Source organism: Pezoporus wallicus, unplaced genomic scaffold (assembly GCF_028554395.1).
Source record: "Pezoporus wallicus isolate ANWC-B61680 ecotype Strahan unplaced genomic scaffold, APGP_CSIRO_Pwel_v1 contig_8725, whole genome shotgun sequence".
NCBI classification, from domain to species: Eukaryota; Metazoa; Chordata; class Aves; order Psittaciformes; family Psittacidae; genus Pezoporus; species Pezoporus wallicus.
Window position 1 is genome coordinate 171,597 of NW_026638227.1, and position 20,741 is coordinate 192,337.

The window sequence follows — 20,741 nt, forward strand, 5'->3', positions numbered from 1 at the left end:
CTGATGGGGTTATATGAGGAGGTGGAGGGACCTCGATGGTGTTCCATGCTCGTGTGCAGGGTGAGGTCTGGGGCTGCTGCATGGGTTTGTTGTCAGCTCCAGGTTCCCGATGTCCCCAGTGGTGGTGGGTGAGTTGTGTTTGCAGTATCTGGAAGAGCTTCTCAAGGGCTTTGGGCAGACCCAATGCGCAGAGCCCTCTGGAGCAGGAGCCATCCCAGAGCTGGTTACTGGTGCCTGGGACGCGGTGCTGGGATACTGTTGGGGGCCTGGTCTAAGGCCAGGGATCCTGTCAACCACAGGGCTCCAGCATGGGGCCTCCCTGCTGAAGAGCACTGGGAGGCTTTAAGCTTGTCCCACTTAAATCCAGAGCTGGAGCATCTCTGCACTCAAGGTACCCCTTAACCTTGGGTCTGGGTGGTTGTGGTGTGGTACAAATGCTGCAGCAACCTGTCCCTGCACCCCACATCCATGGCATGGCTTTGGGAAGCCATCCATTAACAGGTCTTTGGGTGAAAAGCCTCTTCCAGCCTCTTTGCAGCTCGCTGTTTGCCTGCTGGGTCACAACACAGACCCCCTGTGTCCAATGGGCTGGAAATCCTGACCTGACCAGCAGTGCCAGGACTCTGAATGTCCAATCCCAACATCCCCTCAATGGCACAAGGCCACCTCTGCTCCAAAGCCCCAGAGCAGCAGCAGCCTGAGATATGGTGGGAATCAAAAGCCCGTCAGAACACACATAAACACCAGGCTCAGGGTTATCTGAGCCGGGCAGACACGAGCACCATGAGGCAGGGAAATGTGATGCCACCAGACAAGCCAAGGTGAGGCACGGACTCCCCAACATCAACCCCTAAGCTGGAAACACCCAGGGAAACACTCGGAAGGGTCCAGCCTGGGTATTTGTAGCTGGGGTTGTGCTGCTGCCCCTCACCTGGTGCGGACGGATGTGCCGGAGTTGGTGTTCAATAGTGCAAAGGAAGGGAGCTGAAGCTTCAGCCCCCTGAGCTCCACGTGTTTCCAGACTAACCCACCTGCAGTGGGTCCTTTCAGCCCTCCCTGAACCTCAGTGCTGGGCCTAACACAAAGCCACGTGGAGCATCCCAAATTCAGCAAGGCCACTTTGGTCCTAATGGGAATTCACTGGATTTTAGGTCCCTGGAGAGGGCAATTAAGGCAAAAGCAACGCAGGACTAAAATAAATCAAACCTCTGCACTGTGAATCCCACTCTCCTTTCTGCTGGTGGACCTTGATCCAAGGGTTAGTGAACTCCAGGCAGGAAAGCAGCAAGCCAAGGGGTGTATCTCCATGTACTATCCTAACTTCATGCATGTGGCAGGGCTGGAAGAGTGTGGAGCATCTCCTTGGCATGGGAAGCCAGCCCTCCTTTAAAACCTGGCTCCGGTTCCACTGGGATTTGGTCTCACAGAACCAGACTGCCTGAGCCGGTTTATCTTTGGTTCCTACAGTAAAGGCTGCATAATATTGCAAAACAGGACACACAAAAGAGAACACAGAAGGGAATATTGGAGAGGGTTTAGGAAATCAGTGTGGGAAAGGGTGTAAGTACCTATAAATGCTTTTTTTGGGAGTAATTCAGAAGCACTTTCCTGACATTCTGCCCTGTTTCAGAAGATGGATAACAGGTCACTGGCTATTTTAAGCCTTTGTTGCGTGGTAATAAAACCCTCTCCTGACTTTGGGTTTGCAGCTTTAGAGCTCAAGCCATAGCTGAGCATCTCTACATGAGACCCCTTGAAAAGTCCAAGGCCAGGGAAGGGCGCTGGAAGCCCCAGCCTGTGTCCCCTGCTCCTGGCTTGCTGCGCCAGGCGGAGGGGGATGCTAATTCCCTGGCACGCAGAGGATGAAGCCGGAACGATGCTTGGTGAAATCCGGTTGGGATTGGTTGATCTTGGTTTCCACAGAGACGGTGCATTTCCGCCCGTGCAGGCTGCACTGCACTGGGTTGGTGACACTGACTTGCAGAGCGCGCTTCTCACTGCAACGCAAGAGGAGACAGAGGAGTCAGGGAGAGACGGGATGTGCCGGGATCCCAGAAGGGAGGGGATGTGCCCAGGACAAGGCAGGGAGAGGGGTTTTGTGTCAGGGATGCATCCTGCAGCAAGTTGAGAGTGCTGTCTTTAGCCAAGGTTCAGCTCTAAGCCCAGCTTTCGGGCTTGTTTGAGCACGTGGAAGACTCCCAGGCAGGGAAACGAGCCCCCCAGGGACTTTGGCATCGGGATCAGAGCTGATGGAGGAATATCACTTCCTGGGAAGACTAAAGGCCGAGTTGCAAAAGGCCCAGAGTCTGCTGCCAGCTCGGGCACCCGCAGTGGAATGACCTAGTGAGCAGTCACTCCTACCTCTATAGTGACAATAATGACAATGTCATCCCTTGATCTGAGCTGAGAGAATAGAAATACAGCATGAAACAGCTGAAAGAATCACAGGAAGGGTTGGTTTGGGTTTTAATTCCTCCTCCAGACAGACAGACCATGAAGCCTCATGGGGTCAGAGCAGCACTGAACAGCAGCACTGGGACAAAACTGTGTCATCAGGAGCCATTCCCCATGTTTTTAACCCTTTAACCCAGCTTTGGTACTAAAAATTATTCCCTTTGCAAAATCCCTCCTCACCTGCACTGCCAGTTCCTGGATTTCCAGTGTTTCTTAGTATAATAATGAGTGGTATTTTCACTGCTGAAGCACAAGCCCCTCATGCAGCTCAGGTTTAGTTTCTATTTCATTAACAGTGTTCAAGACACGCTGCCTCCCATAAGCCATGGGTTTATGCAGCTTCAAAGTAATTAAGAAGATGTTCATTGCTTCCATAAAAATGAATGGTTGGCTGGAAGGGTGCTGGGAGGGCATAGTACACGAAGCCCTCACGTTGTCTCAGGTATTTAAGGCTTATTTACTCTTGCCTCAGTGAGTTGAGGCTCCAATCCCTGCTTAGTTTGCTATTTTTACCTTGTCTTAGCAAGAACGAGCTGCATACGTGGAGGAGCTTTTCGGAGATTCCTGACAACCTGTGCTTGGATAGCAGGTTTAGCTTCAAGTGTCTATAACAAGGATAAGTGCCAATGACTTGGCTCCTCCTCTCCCACAGCCCTCATCAAACAACAGGTAAGAAGCTAGAGGATCAGTAGTTAATAGTCAAACTCTGTTGACTCTTTTGCTCAGTGATAAGCAGCCCAAGCCAAGGGAGTGGAACGTCATTAACCTGGATTTTGACCACAGGCTGGTGTGGGAAGCAGAAAGTCCTTGATGCATTTTGAGTCTTGCGGCTGTGAGACCTTCAGCAAGAAGCTGAATCTTTCCCAGCTCCTGTTGAGAGAGGAGCCTCAAGCTAACACTGTCCTAGGATGGTGGCCTCTGGAGAAGGTGCTCTGATCTTCGCCCCGTGTAACATTTTCATTCATTAAGGGCTTCACTTCCCACAGTTTTCCAGGTCCCACCATGACAGTTCTCATTCACTCCAGGTCATGGGTTCCTTTTCTTCATGTGAGAAGAGGTTTCAGCCTCAAAACCTTTTGCTGGGGGAGAAGCTCTTGAATGGCATCCAAAGAGCAATCCATGTAGGGGTTTGCACATCCACATGGGGATTAAAATCCCATCCTTGGTCTTCCCTGTGAGGCAATGCAACACTGAGCCCTGCCACCAGCCCCATGAGTAGCCTGACCTGCTGGGACCTTGAACCTCCTGGGTGCTGCTCCTCTGCTTGGTCAGTCTCCAGCCAGGAAGAGGTTGGAGGAAATGTCAGTTTGGTTTCCAGTCCATCAGTCACATCAGCATCACACCTGATGGTGCAGCAGCAAAAAGGGGAGCCAGCTGCTGGCTGCCCTGGAGTAAGATGGTTTATTTATTGACTGAAAGGGAGAAAACAGCTGCCAACATCAGCCAGTAAAACAGACCAAGAGACATTCCAAATCTCACTGCTACAAGGAGGCTCTGACAGGGAAGAAACACCAACCCCCAGTATCCAGGAGTGAAATGTAAAGGGAAAAGAGAGCTTTCGTGGGAAGTCAGGGTCTACCCCAGCACTGCTCCAGTCCTGCCAGGGAACCACAGGATAATTTCTGTATATAATAAACCACATGATAATTTCTGTGTATAATGAACACCAGGGTGTTGGTGTTTGCTGAAAACACAGGTTTTTTTTATAAAACTTTAAACAATTGTGTTTTTTTGGTGGAAACAAGAAAACCCATCTCTTTCCATCCCAGCAGTACAGGCACAGCCACTGGGCTCAGCTGGTCCTGTGGACTGGGGCTTGGCTGTGCTCTTTCAGATTTCGTGGCTCAGTGAACTCTGCAGGATCAGGTGACTTCTCTTCCTTCATCTGCTCCAAGCCATCATAGCATGAAACTACCTTTACCAGCTCACGTTGCTCATCTAGTGTGTCTAGAGGAGTTAATGGCAAATAGTTAAGGTGATGGCTCTGCATGTGAGCACCTGTGTGTGCAAAGCACCATGAACATTGTGTGAACAGTACCTGTGTGTGAGAACCACATCCTGGAGCAAGAGCATCGTTAGATGTGGCTCGAGCTGAAGAGATATTCGGGTAAACGCTGGCAAAAGGGAAACCAGCAGAGAAGAGATGACTCCAAGTGGAAGCTGACTACTGGCCCATGAAATATTACAGTTTTGACTGAGCATTTAATCTAGGACCTCAGGGAAAACACAAGCCAAGTAGCGCATAAATGGCCACAGACAGCTGTCAGTGCTGTTGATAATATAAAAGCATCTATGTCGCCAGTAAGTGGTGGGAAGCAAAACAAGGAAGAGTGGAGAAAGATCAGAGGGAGTTTGGGCAAAGACAGCAGAGCCAGAGTAGAAAGTTACATAAATGCATTGCTGAATAAATGTTAAACATATGAGATGCTTAAGAGCCACCACTGGTGACCTGGAATGCTTTGCAAGGAGCTGTCATAGGCACGGAAATACATTTGTCGATGAGATATTCCTTGTCTGTAGCTGTGAGCTCCACCAGGAAGCACAGCGGGCTGTGGAGAGCCAGGAACACGCGGTGCCTGGGGACAGCGGTACCCAACAGAAGCCCAGCCTGCTCTGGAGATGCAGCCCCATCACTTGCAGGGATGGAGCTTATTCAGATTTTCCAAGGTCTTTAAATGAGGTGCTGCCTGCCTACGGATCCAGCTAATGCAGCCAGGGAGCAGGGAATCAGTTGTTTTCAGGAAGCAAAATTTGGGTAGAAGCAAAGCTGAGTACAGGTGCCTGATTTTCATGACAACAAACCAGAGGGATTTAAATGAGGCAAAACCTGCCACACGGTGTGAAAGGAGGGCTCAGAATGGGATGTATTCCAGAGGGGATTTTCCTAAATGATCAAATCTTTCTAGAGTTTCGATCAAGGATTCTTTCTGGAAAGGCAGGCATCACTGTGGACTACTTGGTTAAGACTTCAAGAAAGCATGCAGCTGCAAACAAGATGTTTGGAAGCATTAGGAGCAGGATGGAGAATACAGAGAAAATTGTAGCGCCTTATGTAAGTCTCATCTGGATACCGGCTGCAGCCTCTGAAGGGGTTCAGTGATGGAAAAATAATAGTAAAGTGCCTCAGAGATGAAGGGAGGCTGAAAAAAGAAACCCCCAAATCAGCAGCTGTGTTCTGCATGAAGAAAATGCTTAAGAAGCCAGAGAGAACCTAGAGAGGCCTAAAAAAAGGCAGCTCTCAAGGCTCAGCTTCCTAACAACAGTCACACAGAACCTCCAGGTAAGTTACAATAGCTTCTAGGCAGTGTGCAACCCACTGCTGAGGACCACTCCATGCTGTGGTGCTCAGTGCTGGGTGGCACAGGGGTGAACAAAAATGACCAGGAGCTAAAAAGACATTGGATACAACAGGGGTGATAAACATTTACATATCTGAGTTACAACAGTGTCATTTTTGGAGATGATAAGTGTCTTCTGCATGTGGGTTTCAAGCACACTGGCTGTGCAGGCTGTGTGCTTGGCAAGGGAGGGATGGGGGAGATATATCTTGCCTGACCACTTGTGGTTTCCTGCTACTTGCAGAACAATGATACTGGGGATATTTGGGCTCAAAGGAAAAAGCGAAGAGTTCTCACTGTGAAAATTAACCCCACTCTAGCTTAAACGGAGGCAAAAATGGGAATATCTGGTTTCTCAACATATGCAAAACCTGCACTGAAAACCTCTTGTGCATTTCGTGTCACCTTTGCTCCAAATGAGGAGTAAAGCACTGCCTGGCTGTGCAGAGAAGCATCCCTTGCTGTGGGGAGCTGGGGCCAGCGCTGTCCCTGGGGAGCCATGGCATGAAAGGTATCACATGTCAGTAATCCTGGGTGGATGTTTCATTCCAGGCAGAGGGGTGTCCTGCTGCAAGCACTCAGAGCCCGTGGCTGCTGCTGCTCCACTTCATCTTCTCAGCTCTCTGGCCGCATGTCGGGGGGGGACAGTAACATCTGAAGTGTGCACAGCTTCAAAGCACCGGATCCCACTTCCAGAAGAGATTTACACACTTGGAGTGTAAATTTCCCTAGGTAAGATGCAGCTGATTCCAACAGCATCACCCCTGTGACTACTTGGTGTACTTCATCCTTCTCTGCTCTGCTGTCAGAGAGAGAAAACACCTTTTCCCATCAGCTCTTACTAGAACACTGTGGGTCATGTAGCTACAGGAGGTTAAAAGCAATGATTTACCATCCTGTGTATCCAAGAAAGTAATTTAACATCCTCTTTGCCTCTTCACACTAGCTACTGGGGTCTATTAGCCCCACCAAAGGAAATCCCCCTCCTTCTAGCGGTCCCTTTTTAGTGCTGCCCTGGAGCTGCAGCTGGCAGCACTCTTCATCCCATGGGTTTGGTTACAAGCACTGAGAAGCCTGGGCTGAGGAGATTAATCAGGATTCCTTTTTGGTGCAGATCATTCCTCCCTGCTCGTAACTGTAGAGCAGTTGGGTGAGCAGGAGATTAGCATGCATGACAGGTAGCATGTGCCTTATTCAGCATGTGCTGCATTACTTACACGTGCACCAAAGCGACACGACAACATCCTAAACCACAGTGGGTTTTCAGAATCTGCCTTGTGAAACCCTCTCTGAGCAGAAGCAAGAGACAAACAGGATGTTTTCCCAAACTGTTACTTGCTTTTTAGAGACACAGTGTTGTTGGCGTTGTAGAGCTCTTCAGTATCAGGTGGCCTTGGCAGAGATTAGACAGTAAGATGGATCAAAGCTATGGAAAAGAGACACTACAAAGAAGGCAGATATGAAGAAAGGAGATCTCAAGCCAGGATCAAAAGGCAAATTTCCATAGCGGAAGGTCAGAACAAGTCCTCCAGGCATGTTAATGCCAGGAAAGGTCAGTTAAACACTGCACTGGCAGGTCCTTTCTCACTGTGTGATTTTATGATCTGCAGTCAAGTGACACTTCATACTGTGATTTTTTTTTCAGCCTTCAAACCCAGCAAATATTTGCAGCTTATTTCTAACACAGTTTTGTACCTTGTGGTCTATGTTCAGGTAAGTCACCTCAGAAGCTGGGAGAAGTGGCTTTTCTCTTAATCTGCAAGAGAAGGACCAGGCTACAAATTGCAATCCTGCATTGTTCCACCGAAAACTCAACCACTACACTTAAGAAGTGGCTTTCAATCTTCTCTGGCTCAGACTTGCCCATGTGCCATTTCTCTCTGCAGCTCACACTGACATCTATTTACCAGCACAAACCACAGAACCGCTTGCCTTTGGTTTGGGAGCCACACAGTGCCACGTATTACAACATTGTGCTTGCAACTTGCGTCAGCAGCTCTATTTTTGCACTTGTAATGAGAAACAAGATTTGTTAATATCTGTATATTCCCAGTGAAAACCATTACACATGTCCAATGGCATACAGCAAGGCAAGAGCAAAGTCAGCTGTTAATACCCTGGTCTGCCGCGTCTGGCCAGTACATCGAGTCAGTTCCTTTCATTCACATAAAAGCCACTTTCCTAAGAGGACAGAGCTGCCACAACACTGATGTGCTTTTTTCAGGATGCGCCTGTTGTAGAACCAATATATCCCTTCCCCTCTTGCTGAGGTGTAAAGCCAGTCCATTAAACGTTTGGCTCTCTCACTCTTAAAATGCATGTAGTCCAACTTGAAAGCAGGGTCAGATGGTCCCAGAGCAGCGCCGGTGAGCTGCACTTCCTTCTTCATTTGTTTAGTAACTGAGGCATTTGTGACCCATCCTCAGCAGCCAGAGAGTGCTTTCCGGAATGCCAGCGAGCTGTAAAATATTCCTGTCTCTTCCAGCAAAACTGCTTGGTTCATGTGCTTCAGGGTAAAGGAGGAACTCCAGGGTGATGGGGCAGGGGCTGCTCCTCCCCTGCCCTTTCCAGGGCTGTTTCCCTTCATCAGGAGCTTGGGATAGGAGCCAGATTTCAATAAAATACCCAAGCAGCTAAAAAGTAGGCTTATGCAAAACATGTGTAAGTAACATGCTGGGTTGCATCAAAAGCAGCATGGCCAGCATGTGGAGGGAGCGGATTGTCCCTCTCTGCTGTGCTCCAGGGAGACCTCCCTGCAGTCTTGATCCAGCTCTGGGGCAACCATTCTGTGACTCTATTATTCTATGATTTACAGACTGGTGATATGCAACAGTATTATGGAGGAAAGGAAAAGGATGGGGAGAGCCAGGCGTGGTATCAAATACCAGACACGGGTATTTGTGGTACCTGGTGCTGAGGTTGAACAGTGGCAGAAGGAAGGTGCCATCACTCTCAAACACCCATGAGGTTTCAGCAATAACCCAAGAAGAAGAGTCCTGCAGGGCTAACTCAGCACTTCTGCCTCTGCATAGAGCAAAACCAGCTCGGGAGCCAAAGTATGAAACAAGTGGTCTTGCTAGGTTAAGAAATGTTTTCTATGGCTGTGTGACATCCTCACCACCATGGCCTGTCCTGCCCACACGCAGTTCCCGTGTGCTTTGCAGCTCAGTTTGCATCCTGCTTATTTTTGGATAAACAGAATTGATGATTCTATGATTTAGTTTATGAGGATGACGGTTACACACATCCAGTGACACATGCCACTTGCCTTCACTTACTCCAACCAGTCCAGTTCTCAACGGCTTTCCCGGGGTGCAGCACCAATACATAAACCAGAGCTCCTGAAGTCTCCAATTAGTTGTATTTTCTCAGCTATTGAGTCCTGGCAAAGCTTTTGAGAGCCAGCTCTCATCTGGATTCTGCTTTACTGGGAGCACTGTGGCCGCAAGACACTGGAGTGTTCCATATTTTATAAAAACCACTATGCCAAAAATATGATTCAAAGTCCTTGGCTGGAGACGCAGTAAAAGCAGAACATCGGCTCATTCACAGGGTTACGCCAAGAATCCTGCATTAGAAATGCACCAGAACATGAATAAAATAAGACCACTTAGGAAGATGAGCGCAGACTTGCCTCCCATACAGGACATCTCAGACCTAGATTCCTGCTCAGGCTGAGCAGCAGCAAAAGTTCTTCCTTGTATTTTCTTTTTGGCCCTCAGCATCACCCAGCAACTGGGCTGAATTCCTGCCTGCTGGGTGTCGTGGTTTAAACCCAGTCAGGTAACTCGTTCACTCACTCCCCCCCTTCTTTCCCTCCCCCTACTCCCAGATGCATACAGAGCCTAATGTTCCTCCTGAAAAGATCATAGAATCAAGGAATCGTAGAATAGTTTGGGTTAGAAGGGACCTTCAAATCTTATCTAGTCCAACCCCTCCCTGCAATGGGCAGGGACATCTTCAGCTGGATGCTCTCGGCCTGCTTAGCAGATGCTACTAAAATTCCTGAAGTTTAATGAAGGAGAAAATAAAAAAAAGAAAACCTACTTCAAAGGGAACCAGCACCTTTCAGTCACCTGGGATGTATTTATCCAGCTCCTGCAAGAATGTGAGGCACTGGGAGCCAATGGGGAGGACAATAAACCCGTGATTACTCAACTCTTTACCACTCAAATTTACATGAGGCAAAAATTTTCTAGCATCAGACAGTGGCTGAACCAGCTGATGGGTGCGTTATGTTGGAAAACAACAGCACAACAAAGTGCTGCTGTCGCTCTTATCATCTCCCTTTGATACAGACATAACCCAGCATCATCCTGATGGATGAGCAGCTCTGCTTTTCCCACTGCTCTGTTTAATATTTTTAGAGTCTGGCAGAGGTCTGAAGCCACAAAACAGAGGAAGCTGCCACGGAGCTTCAGAGAGATCCCCTAAATTATTATAAAATAACCAAAAGCGTGCACACTTTGGGGGCTCTTCTCCTCTTGTTTTTTTCCCTATTATTCTTTGGAATTGACCTGTTCCAGGAAGCCAGCTCGGAGAAGTGGGAGGGGAATTTTACTAAGGTGAAGCCACAAGCCTGGCTTCTGCCTGCACTGGTGGCTGTGATGCCACTGGAGCCATGGGAAATGAGTGGATCCAGGGGCTGGCAGCCATGAGGATAACGGCACCAGGGCTCTCCCCAGGCAGAAAGGCTGGGAAGATGGGCTGTGCTATTGCATCCCACCCGCAGCTCCAACAGCTTTGGTTGGATAATGCCTCCAAGGGGTGGCCGTGCCTAGGACTTGGCTGTTGTTGTCCCCAGCTGCCCTGGCTGTGCTCCTGCCCTGCAGCCCGTGACATGCAAACAGCTCAACTCCATTATATTGTGCACACAGCGCCGCTGAGCTCATGAAAGCTGGAGCCAGGGATTTAACAGGAGGGCTCTGACATCCCAGGAACATCCACTGCCGCTCGCTCAGCACCGCACTGCAGGGGCACAATGCACCCAGCTCCCTTGGAGCGGCAGCGGGGATGGAGGCGGTGATGGAGACCCACTGGTTCCAGCACTACAGCTCTTGGTCACTATAGCAACCTGGATATTCATCATCCCATCTGATGCTTCATTTCTGCCAGCCAATCAGGGCTGATGCAGAGCAACAAGAGATGGGCTCGTTCACTGCCTGCTCTGATTGCTGCACTGTGCACCCTGGTTAACCCCTCTAGAAGCTCATTCTGCATGAATTCCCCTTTCTGAGGGGTTTATAAGTTTACTGGGGATGGTGCTGCTCACACCACTGCAGTAGCAGAAGCACTGGTGCAGAGGACTTTTAGGCAGAGTGTCACCATGACCTACTTAGTGCAGGACGAGGTGACATCATGTTAAATTGCCGGTGGCTTCCCAGTTCTGTGGACCACTCTGTCCAGTGGCAATGCTGAACTCATCTGACCCCTCAGGCATGCTCTTGACACTGAGGCACATACCTCTGGCTGTTGGGATAACCTTGCTCTGTCAGCACGAGATACTTCTCGCCTCCTCAGCATCTCTGACCTGGAACAGCTGTGCTTAATCCTGCCTCTCTTTCCAGATCTGGTCTTAAAACCTAGATTTGTCTCCTTTTCCAATAGAAAAGAGAGCAATTCGGTAAAGCTTGAGGGGATAGAAAAATGCCATTAGAAAAAGAAGAGGTGTTACTGGGCTGCATTCTCCTGCTGCTTTTGTCTCAGAGAGAAGCAACATTCCTGTTCACCCTTCCCTGAGTGAAGCAAGATTTTTATCATGTCGTGCCTGATAAAAGGTCACATTTTCACCCACAACCAGAGACACACATGAGCCATTTCCCTACAGATTTAGGCGGTGTCAGAGCTCTCCAGCCCACATTCTCCAGCTCACCCTGTGCAGTTTTATCCAAGGGGAATGCAGAGGGGTGGGGTGTATGCAGGTTATCACAGTGTCGTGCCAGCCAGGAGGAGGGCTCCTCCACTCCCAACATCCACACCACCTGAACTGAGGAAGCTGAATCATCCTTCAGTTCATGACAGGCTTTTAACCTGATGTTGAGGAGTCTCAGGAGGACAAGAACACCTCTCCCCATGGTGAAAAGAAGAATCACTTGAACAGTCATTTCTGCCCCCACACCCAGGGCCATTGATGGGGCAAGACCTGGTCTTTCCTGCAAACCCATCGCCCTGCCAGGTACCTCTCACACCAAAAGCGGGTTAAAACACAGTACAGGACCCTGAGGAACAAGGCAGGCGAGAATCATGAGGCAAAGGGTGATGGAAGGGAAGGGGAAGAGGAAGCAACAAGTCAGGGTGAGTCAGGGCACAGACCTCTTGGTTGCTCCATCATCACATTCAGGTTTTAGCTAATGAACCAACCACTTCCCTCTTATTTTCTGGGACAAAAGCACACCCAGAGTCTTTGGAGGAGCCTAAAGAGATAGAGTGTGCAGGGCTTAAAAAGTGGGTTTAAATACAAGAGAAAGTCAGAAGAAAGCTGAGGAGCAGGTTGTACCACAGTTGATGCTACTGAAAAAACACTGAGAAAAAGCTGGGGACTCAGGAGAAGATCCCAGATCCCAGAGCAACTTGGTGCATTTGGTTTTGGCTGCCAACAACCCTATGTGCTACTGAGATTCCCAAAGGTGGATGGCATTTCAGGGATGATGCTTGCACAGGTTTACAACCAAAATTCCCTAGCAAGGTTATTTGGTTTTTAAAGCCTTGAGGAGATTTGGTATCTGTTTCCCAGCACAGTATGGCCAGAAGATGGGACTGGTTGGGCATTAAGGAGAATTTGGATTACACAAATGAGAAGACAAGAAATAACTGCAGCAGGCAATCATGAGGTGGACAAATTAAGGAGGAAGTGAGGGATTTTGGAAATGGAAGGAGGAGGATGGTTGGATTGTGCTGGGTTGTGAGCAGCCTCTGTTCCCATAACATAGAGAAAAGTTGCTTCTAGTGCCTCAAAAACTCCATTCAGGTGGGAAAGCCCAGGTAGAACCAGCACTGACATCACCTCTGTATCAGCATTACAGCATCCCAATGACACATTCTGAGTCTAATCAAATTTCAGGCACGATGAAAGTCATTATGTTCTGTTTGAAAACACCGGGGTGAATCAGGGCTGAGGACAGGAAGCCTGGCGAGAACAAACAACGAGGCAGATGTTGTAAGAAAGATTTTCCTTCCATTACCAAACTTTCAAGCCACGACACAAAGTCCTTCCAGTAGCACACAGCACCACAGAGGTATTTAAAAAGAGAAATTTCATTCTAGACTCCTAATGTCCTCCCCAGGGAATAAGAGCAGTCAGATTAGCCTAAACCAATGTGACAGTGACCTGCCAGGAGCTTGGTATCAGCCACAGGCACTCCCCTAACAAAGAACCAAGCTGAAAAATATAAGCCTATGACTAATGATTAAAGGCAACCTATTTCTCTGTGTTTCAATCCAGATGATTTTTAAGAGCACCAAACTTCCACCATGTTTCCTTAATATTACAGATTCATGATGCCCTGCAAGACATCAGGGACCTGTCGTCTCAGAACTAGGACTTGGGCTATATAGCAGGAAATCAATTGTATATGTGATTGCAAATGATGGGCAGGATTTTAAGTGGATCTTGTGTATTCAGAGAGGTTGGGCAGCTGATCGGGTGTTTATTATTTCAGGAGCATTTGCTGAGCTGTTCCAGAGTGGTCTCAGTATCACTTCTGCAAAGTAAAGGGCTCTGAAGCTGCAATTGCAGAATAAAAATGCTGGCACTTCTGCTTCCCTTTGTTCTCTTGTCTTTATTCACTGATACATTAGCACAATTCACACAGGCAGGAAAAAAGGCAACTTGCTGTGAAGAGACACAACCAGCTGTTATTGAAATACCTGACCTATTTCTGCTTTCCCTTTGCCTAACTTGCTCAACAAGAAGTTTGGATTTGCAGAAATAGCTGAAATAGCTGCGCTGGATCATGTGGAAAATGCTTATAGAAATGAAAAGTCTGGAAGGGAAATGCACATTGCCAGGCTGATTCCCACTATACTCATCGCATTTTCAATGCAACAACATATAATTTTCATGTCAGAGTATTACACGACTGCTGCAGGACACCACCTATGCAAACACAATGTGGACATGTAAATCAAACCTCTTCATCAGCTACCCAACCCGAAAACACAGTAAATCCCTCCTGCCTGAAATTCAGGCTCTCTCCAGCAAGGGTGATCCCATGCTGGATCTCACAGTATCCATATCCCTGCCCTCTTAGGTGGGGCTTTAGCGGCTCTCATCACACGTCTTTCAGCAAGGTGAGGCCCAGGGAAGGTTCAAGCATGGAACCACTGTTCGGGACCAGCTAGCACGGCCGTCAGTGCCTCCATCCCTCTGGAATAAAAACGGGTCTGTTCCTGAGCAGGCTTAGGATACAAGCTTTAGAGCACAGACACGTTACTAGGCACAGTAAAATGCCTTTAATTACTGTCTGGCACAGTTTCTATTCTCACCTGCAGAAGAATCAGTCCTTCTTCCTATCTTCCCTTGCAGTGGAGGGTACAGTTTTTACTTAAATGCTATTTCTGTTGATGAGCCTCTTCCCTGCCCACCCCCGACCTGCTGCTTCATGTAGATCGGAACCAGCCAGAGGCTGAAATTCCTGGCAGTCATGGGCGGCACCACTTAGGGGACTGCAACAATGCTGCCATTATAGCCAACAACCCAGGACCCTCTGTGCCTGTGGGTTCATTCCTCTCCTTTATAAACACCCCATGTCATGATGCACTGCCATGGATGCAGGAAAATGGAGCTGGTGACCCACATGGTTTTATGCCACTGTATAATTTTCTCCAAATACAGGCAAGTTTGGCAAAACAGAGTTGTTATTTCAGTACCTAAAGGGGCTACAAGAAACCTGGAGAGAGGCTTTGGACAAGGGCCTGTAGGGACAGGCCAAGGGGAATGGATTTAACCTGCCAGAGGGGAGACTGAGATGAGCTCTTAGGCAGAAGCTTTTCCCTGTGAGGGTGCTGAGGCGCTGGCACAGGGTGCCCAGAGAAGCTGTGGCTGCCCCATCCCTGGCAGTGTTCAAGGCCAGGCAGGACACAGGGGCTTGGAGCAAGCTGCTCTAGCGGAAGGTGTCCCTGCCCATGGCAGGGGTTGGAGCTGGAGGAGCTTTAAGGATCCTCCCAACCAGTCTGGGATTCTAAGAATAAGACCTGGCATGATATATCCTCAGCTTTCCAGTCTAAGAGGGATACTAATGGCTTCACAGGGCTGTGGTAAGGATGAATAACTACAATCCCCGAGCCATGTCAAATACTATTTGGAGGTACCAAATGGTGGTAGGCTCACCATTATCTCATCCATCTTTTCTTTGGCAGAATTATCAATATTTTATGCTTCTCTATTTCAGAGTCTGTGCTAGGAGAGCTCAGCAGATTTACACTGAGAAATCTGCTACATCAACCAAATGCCTGCAAAGCCAAAGCCATTAACAAATCAAACATCTACAGCTCGAGCACTCGCTAGTAATTTATTTTGCTGCAGTCATTCCAGCTGAGCAAAATATCTCTCCCCCTCCCCAATTTCTAATCAGCTTCCATCCTCCTCTGGGCTTACCAGAGTTAAATCTTTCCCACTGCTCTCTGTGCCAAATTGAAAAATTGAGCTGCAAATGGGGGAAAATGAGTTGCAAAGCAAATGCTTCCACTAGTAACAGATTAACTCTTTGTTCTGAGGCCATCACAGCATTTCAAGAGGTTTCCTGTACATCTTCTGAAGAGCCATTGCAGTGATGAGATAAGATACCACCACTGTGAAATAATCTCTGGGAAAAGAACCATTCCTCTGGTCTCCAAGGGTATGCCAGCCTGGGAGCCAGCTGTAGAGCTCAGTGTAGCACTACCAAAATAGCAAATTAATCCCTCATCTCAGGACAGAACTTGCACAAGGACTGTCTGATGATCATCCTCACACTTCCAAGTATTTTCCACTAACATCTCAAACCAGGAATATTCTTCAACCTCATTTAAAAACTGCATTTTAGGATCTTGGGTTTTTTGCATGATAAATTTTTGCTTGTGAGTAACAGAGGGAGCTGATGGGGGGTGTGTGTGTCTGTGAGTAAATGAAGATAAAACCAATCTTTTTGCAAAAGTCCTCAGTCTCATGACTCTCCCTTCCTGTCTGCAGCTGACTGAACTGCCCTTCTTCCCCTTCACAGTGCCACAGCTTTTTTCTAGCTCCAACAGCTCTATAGACAGAACATCCTAATGGAAAAAGAGCTGACAAGATCCAGGGCACCCGTTAATGCAACAGCTAGAAAAGGCCACGAGGATGACAAAAAGATGACATGGCAGCCAGATCTAATGATACATGAGGTCACTGGACCATAGAGCGTGGAAATGTGTTGTACATAGGACTAAAAACCCAATGTAAGAAGGCAGAGGGTCAAAAGGAGTGAGTGTAGGCGCAACCCTCAGCAGGAAAGTGCTAATGCTCTCCCCAGCCTCATCTGCCTTGGCACAGATCCTGCTTTTGTTGAGGTGATGTGCTGAACAATGTCTGTATGATGCCAAGAGTTTGGTATTAAGTGATCTTCGCTAGTGCTGGGTGAGCTCCCACAGCTTGTGCAGTGACAGCGATTAGGTTGGATGATTAGGAAGAGTCTGCCTGACCTTGGGATCAATGAAAGCCCTCCTTAAGTCATGCATGTTTCTCCAGGGCTAAAATCCTGCTGTGGACAGGGAGAGCCAACAGGCTTATGCAGATCACTGAGAGACAGAGGTCACAGCAAACCTGCTGCTGCCAAGTGTGTCGCAGCACTGCATGACAGCCAGCATGAGCTGCTTAGTGAGCCCAGCTGCAAAAAACCTGCCTGAAAATGACCCAGCAGCTTATAAATCTCCTTTGGTGCCTTCACAAGGCACTGGAGCCCTTCTTCTACACAGTGAGGTCATCTCACGGTGCGTTAGCATGCCCTGGTCCTGATGCTGAAAGGAGGTAGCCTCTTTTTAGACCAGCATTTCCCAAAGGTGATGACACTCACTTGGCTCTCTTCTGGGTGTAGGCATCTTCACATGACACATTCAAGGGAAGAGCTGCCTTTAAATTGCTGCACATAATTATCTGGAATTCCTGCAGCACAAGAGGGAAACAGCTGGAATTACTGGCTCCACATGTAAACATTTGTGACCAGGAGAAAGCAAGCTGCTGACAGGTAATGAAGTACTCCTCAGCTAGTGTAAACACTTAGGTCACTAATTGGAGCTGCTTCTTACTCTTTTGCTCTTTGTGCCGCTCCCACAAGGAACTGAGCTGCTGCCAGCAAAATGTCAGCAGAAGGAAGGTTATAATACAGTTCTATACTCAGAAATAAACCCTGTGCAGTGATTTTTCCTATCCTGTGTCACCTCTGAGCTCACTAAAGCTGTGGCCCACGTGTGCTGTTGCAAGGATGGGGGGTGAGGTTAGTTCTTGGAGAAGATGTGGTGATACAGGAGCAGAAGCAAAGCCTCAGAGAGCATCACCTGGGAATGATTTGGGTCCTGACAAGTGATGCTGCAGGCAGCACTTACCAGCCTGCACATATTGCTACACCTTTCAAAGCTGTAGGTTTTAATGTTCCCAAGTTCTGATTTTAACTTTATAGAGGTGGTCTTCACTGCGTACACAGGCAAAACCTCCCTGGACTGATGCAAATACAGCACAATCCAGTGCCCTCACTTTTCTGGAGGTACTTCTATCCTCAAGCAGGGGCTGTATTAACCCTCCCAGTCAGCACAATGCCCTGTGCCATCAACACAATCCAACTGTAACAAGTACTTCAATATTCTGGTGCCAAGCATACAAGTCATACATCCAAACACTTACAGTTATTAGGATTAAGAGATTGAAAATGGAGGTGTGAAGTGAGAGGATGAAAAGTTTTACCCTGTGGATTCTGCTCTGCTCCTGAGGTGAACCCCTGGCTAATTATCACCTTTTCCTTTACACAGACAAACTGTAGGACTGAACCACTCTAGATCTGCTCCAGAGATAACTTCTACTGGAGATAATGGAGCAAGTGGTAACAGGAGATGATTAACAGCCTAACATGGAAAGTTAACGGATAACAGCCTGCTCCAAGAGTTAGACTACTCTCCGGAGAATGCCACAGTAGGAGCCCAGGAGCCCAGTGCTGGTTACAACAGCTGTAAACAGCAGCGTGAGGAAGCATTAAATTTCAAAGGCATTCTGGATGAAATTGGCCCAGGCTCCTGTTTCCATCTCTGCCCAAGTCTCCTTCTGCAGTCTCCTCAGAGGCAAGCACGCTAGCGCTTGCCTGTGTGAGAGAAGATGTAAGTCAAAGAAATGATCAGAGGAAAGAAGTTAACTTCCTGGTGAACTCACAGCCTTTCTGCTCCCCAGAGACAAGTTTGACAGCCAGGCACAGCCCTCCCTAAAAATACTCACCAACAGAAGGCACGACTGGAAAACATAACTTACTCAAAGCCATGAACAAAACACATCTCTTTGCATACAATGTCAATTTAAGAGCAGACAGTTGCTTTTTGGAACTGAAAAAATCCTGAAGCAGATAGGATATTAGAATGAATCCCAGAATCCCAGACTGGTTTGTGTTGGAAGGGACCTCGAAGCTCATCCAGTTCCAATCCCTGCCACACCTTCCAAGCCCCTGTGTCCAACCTGGCCTTGAACACTGCCAGGGATGGGGCAGCCGCAGCTTCTCTGGGCACCCTGTGCCAGCACCTCAGCACCAATTTTGGGACCAGGCATAAGCAAATCCTGTTACAGCTGATGGGTTGTGAAGGCTGCTCAGGGTCAGCACCTCTGAAGTGCCATGGCCAGCCCTGGCTGAAGGCAGCCACCACAGTGCTCTCCAGAGACAGGGATGTGCCAGTGCTCATTCCTGAGCTCCTGAGCATCTCCTGAACCAAGAATGACACCAAAGGAGGCAGGGGCAGGGTACAGCCACAGACCCCAAAGAGGAACACCCAACTGGTTTTAAACCTGTAGGCAGAACTGAAGGCTCTAAAGGAGGACCAGAGGAAGAGGGATTGCTGGCATGTCCCCCGTGAAACTCCAGCCTCGGGGCTGATCAGAGACTCCTTCCTCTACTTGGTGCCTTTATCTGTTCTCTTCATCTGCAGAATCCAAAGGAGATGAAACACAAAGAGCTGGCTGCTGCCTGCTTGCACGAGGACACAGACAAAAGGGAGAAGAGGGTGCTGTGCTATTTAAAGCTGCCTCCTCCTCAATTCCTAGGGGTGGAATTTTACCTCTTGAGTGTTGATTGCTTTGTAGGAAGGATTTAAACACTACTCATACAAAAATTATCATTAAAACCTAAATTAAACCTAGGCCTAGTCAATACTTTCCATTACAATCGTTCTCAAAACCCAGAATATCCTATTTGCTACAGAGATTTACTGCCATTTTCTGCCATTTACTAAAACAAAATCAAAGTGCTGGTTTTAAACATTGTGTGTCGAAAGCCCCTTTGATAATAAGCTTCCAGCAGGATTCCTTAAGTGCAGCATCTAAAGTGACTTCAAATTAAAAGAATTTGGAAGTACTGTGATTAGTTTGATCACTAAATCAACAACTTGATTTACTAAAATCACTGGCAGCTCATAAAGTATCAGCAAGAAAAATTAACAAGTGGTGGTGGGGTATGAGCTGTATTTACAAACCGAACTGAGGCTGGAATAAATACAGCTGAAGTCCTCCCTTCTCTCATCTTTTTAACCTTTCTGATTTTACTTTAGCAAGCTAGCAAATGGCACAGAATAAGCAGCATATACTCCAAAGGTTAATGCTAATTACCTGTGCCAAAATGCCTTCGATAAACCAAAAGTCAGAAAAGCATTTTCCAACAAACTTGTATTTTTTATGTCCAAGATGGCTTTTAACCCCCCCAAATAGACTATTCCAGACCATGTGTCCTTGTGAGAAATTAAATTATCACTTGGATGCCTAGATTAGAAAACTGGGGGCATAAACCACAGCAGGGAAACAGCACGTTGGGAACAAAGACGCCTTCAACAAAGCATGTGCTGGTTCAGCACTTGCTCTGGTTAGCTTTAATGAGTCACTGGGTTTTGATCATGTTAAGGCAATGCAGTGTGTGCCTCCTTCTATAATATTAAGTGTGAACAGATTTCATGAATAAGCATTTTCAAGTCATAAATGGGTTTCTTGTTAATAAAATGTGAAGTGCTAAGTTGCTGTAGCCATGGTGATTGATGGCCAATGCCACCTCTGGAGCAAGAGGACACTAGAGAGAGGGAACCATTTCCTCAATATGCCGTCCTAATGCTGTGGACTACAGAAGAGGACTCTATGCTTTCCCATCTTTCTGTTTGATGCTGACAATTAATGTTTATCAGATTCAATGCAGAGAACCTCTACGCCATGTTACGCTTCCATTCAAGCAACCAGCTCAAATACCAAAAGTCAAGGGTGTTCTATCAGTGTCAACCACATTGCCTGCAGCTCCCTCTGGGATTACCCTGAGGATATTAGTGGTCATCCATGTGAGCTTACCTTTCACAAGGGAAGAGGGAAAGAAAACATGATCCATGCCACGTATCAGAGCTGACACTGCCAAACCCAACCCGCTGCAGGGATCCTGCACAGACTTTTGTGTGCACATGGAACACTGGTTTTCTCTTCAGCAGGAATTTAAAAACAACAATATGAAACAAATCTCAAGTCTTTTCTTCCCTGAGCGCTATTTGCTCTGAGCACTTCACTTCCCCAGCTCCTACGCAGAACCTGAATGGGCTGGAAAAGACCTTTAAGGTCATCGAGCCCAGCCGTAATGCCAGGTATAAGGATTTTTTAGAAGCCTCCAGGTGTTCTGGGGAAGGCAGGAGTATGAACAAACTTCCTTTGGGAAGTTCAGGATCCTGTTTTGACCTCCTGTTTGCATCAACAAATAGGCATTCAATCACTTTCACATATTCATG

At 47.7% G+C, this 20,741-nt stretch overlaps 1 protein-coding gene across 1 annotated transcript in view; it reads right to left on the reverse strand.

The window, feature by feature from the left end:
* Positions 1-65: 65 nt before the first annotated feature.
* The window catches only part of MYO1D (myosin ID), a 111,614-nt gene continuing 90,938 nt past the window's right edge, over positions 66-20,741 (reverse strand). Inside the window, exon 22 of the mRNA XM_057410036.1 lies at positions 66-1,997. Within this exon, the coding sequence (XP_057266019.1) occupies positions 1,841-1,997 (157 nt within the window). The 3' untranslated portion in view covers positions 66-1,840. The remainder of the gene's footprint in view (positions 1,998-20,741) is intronic.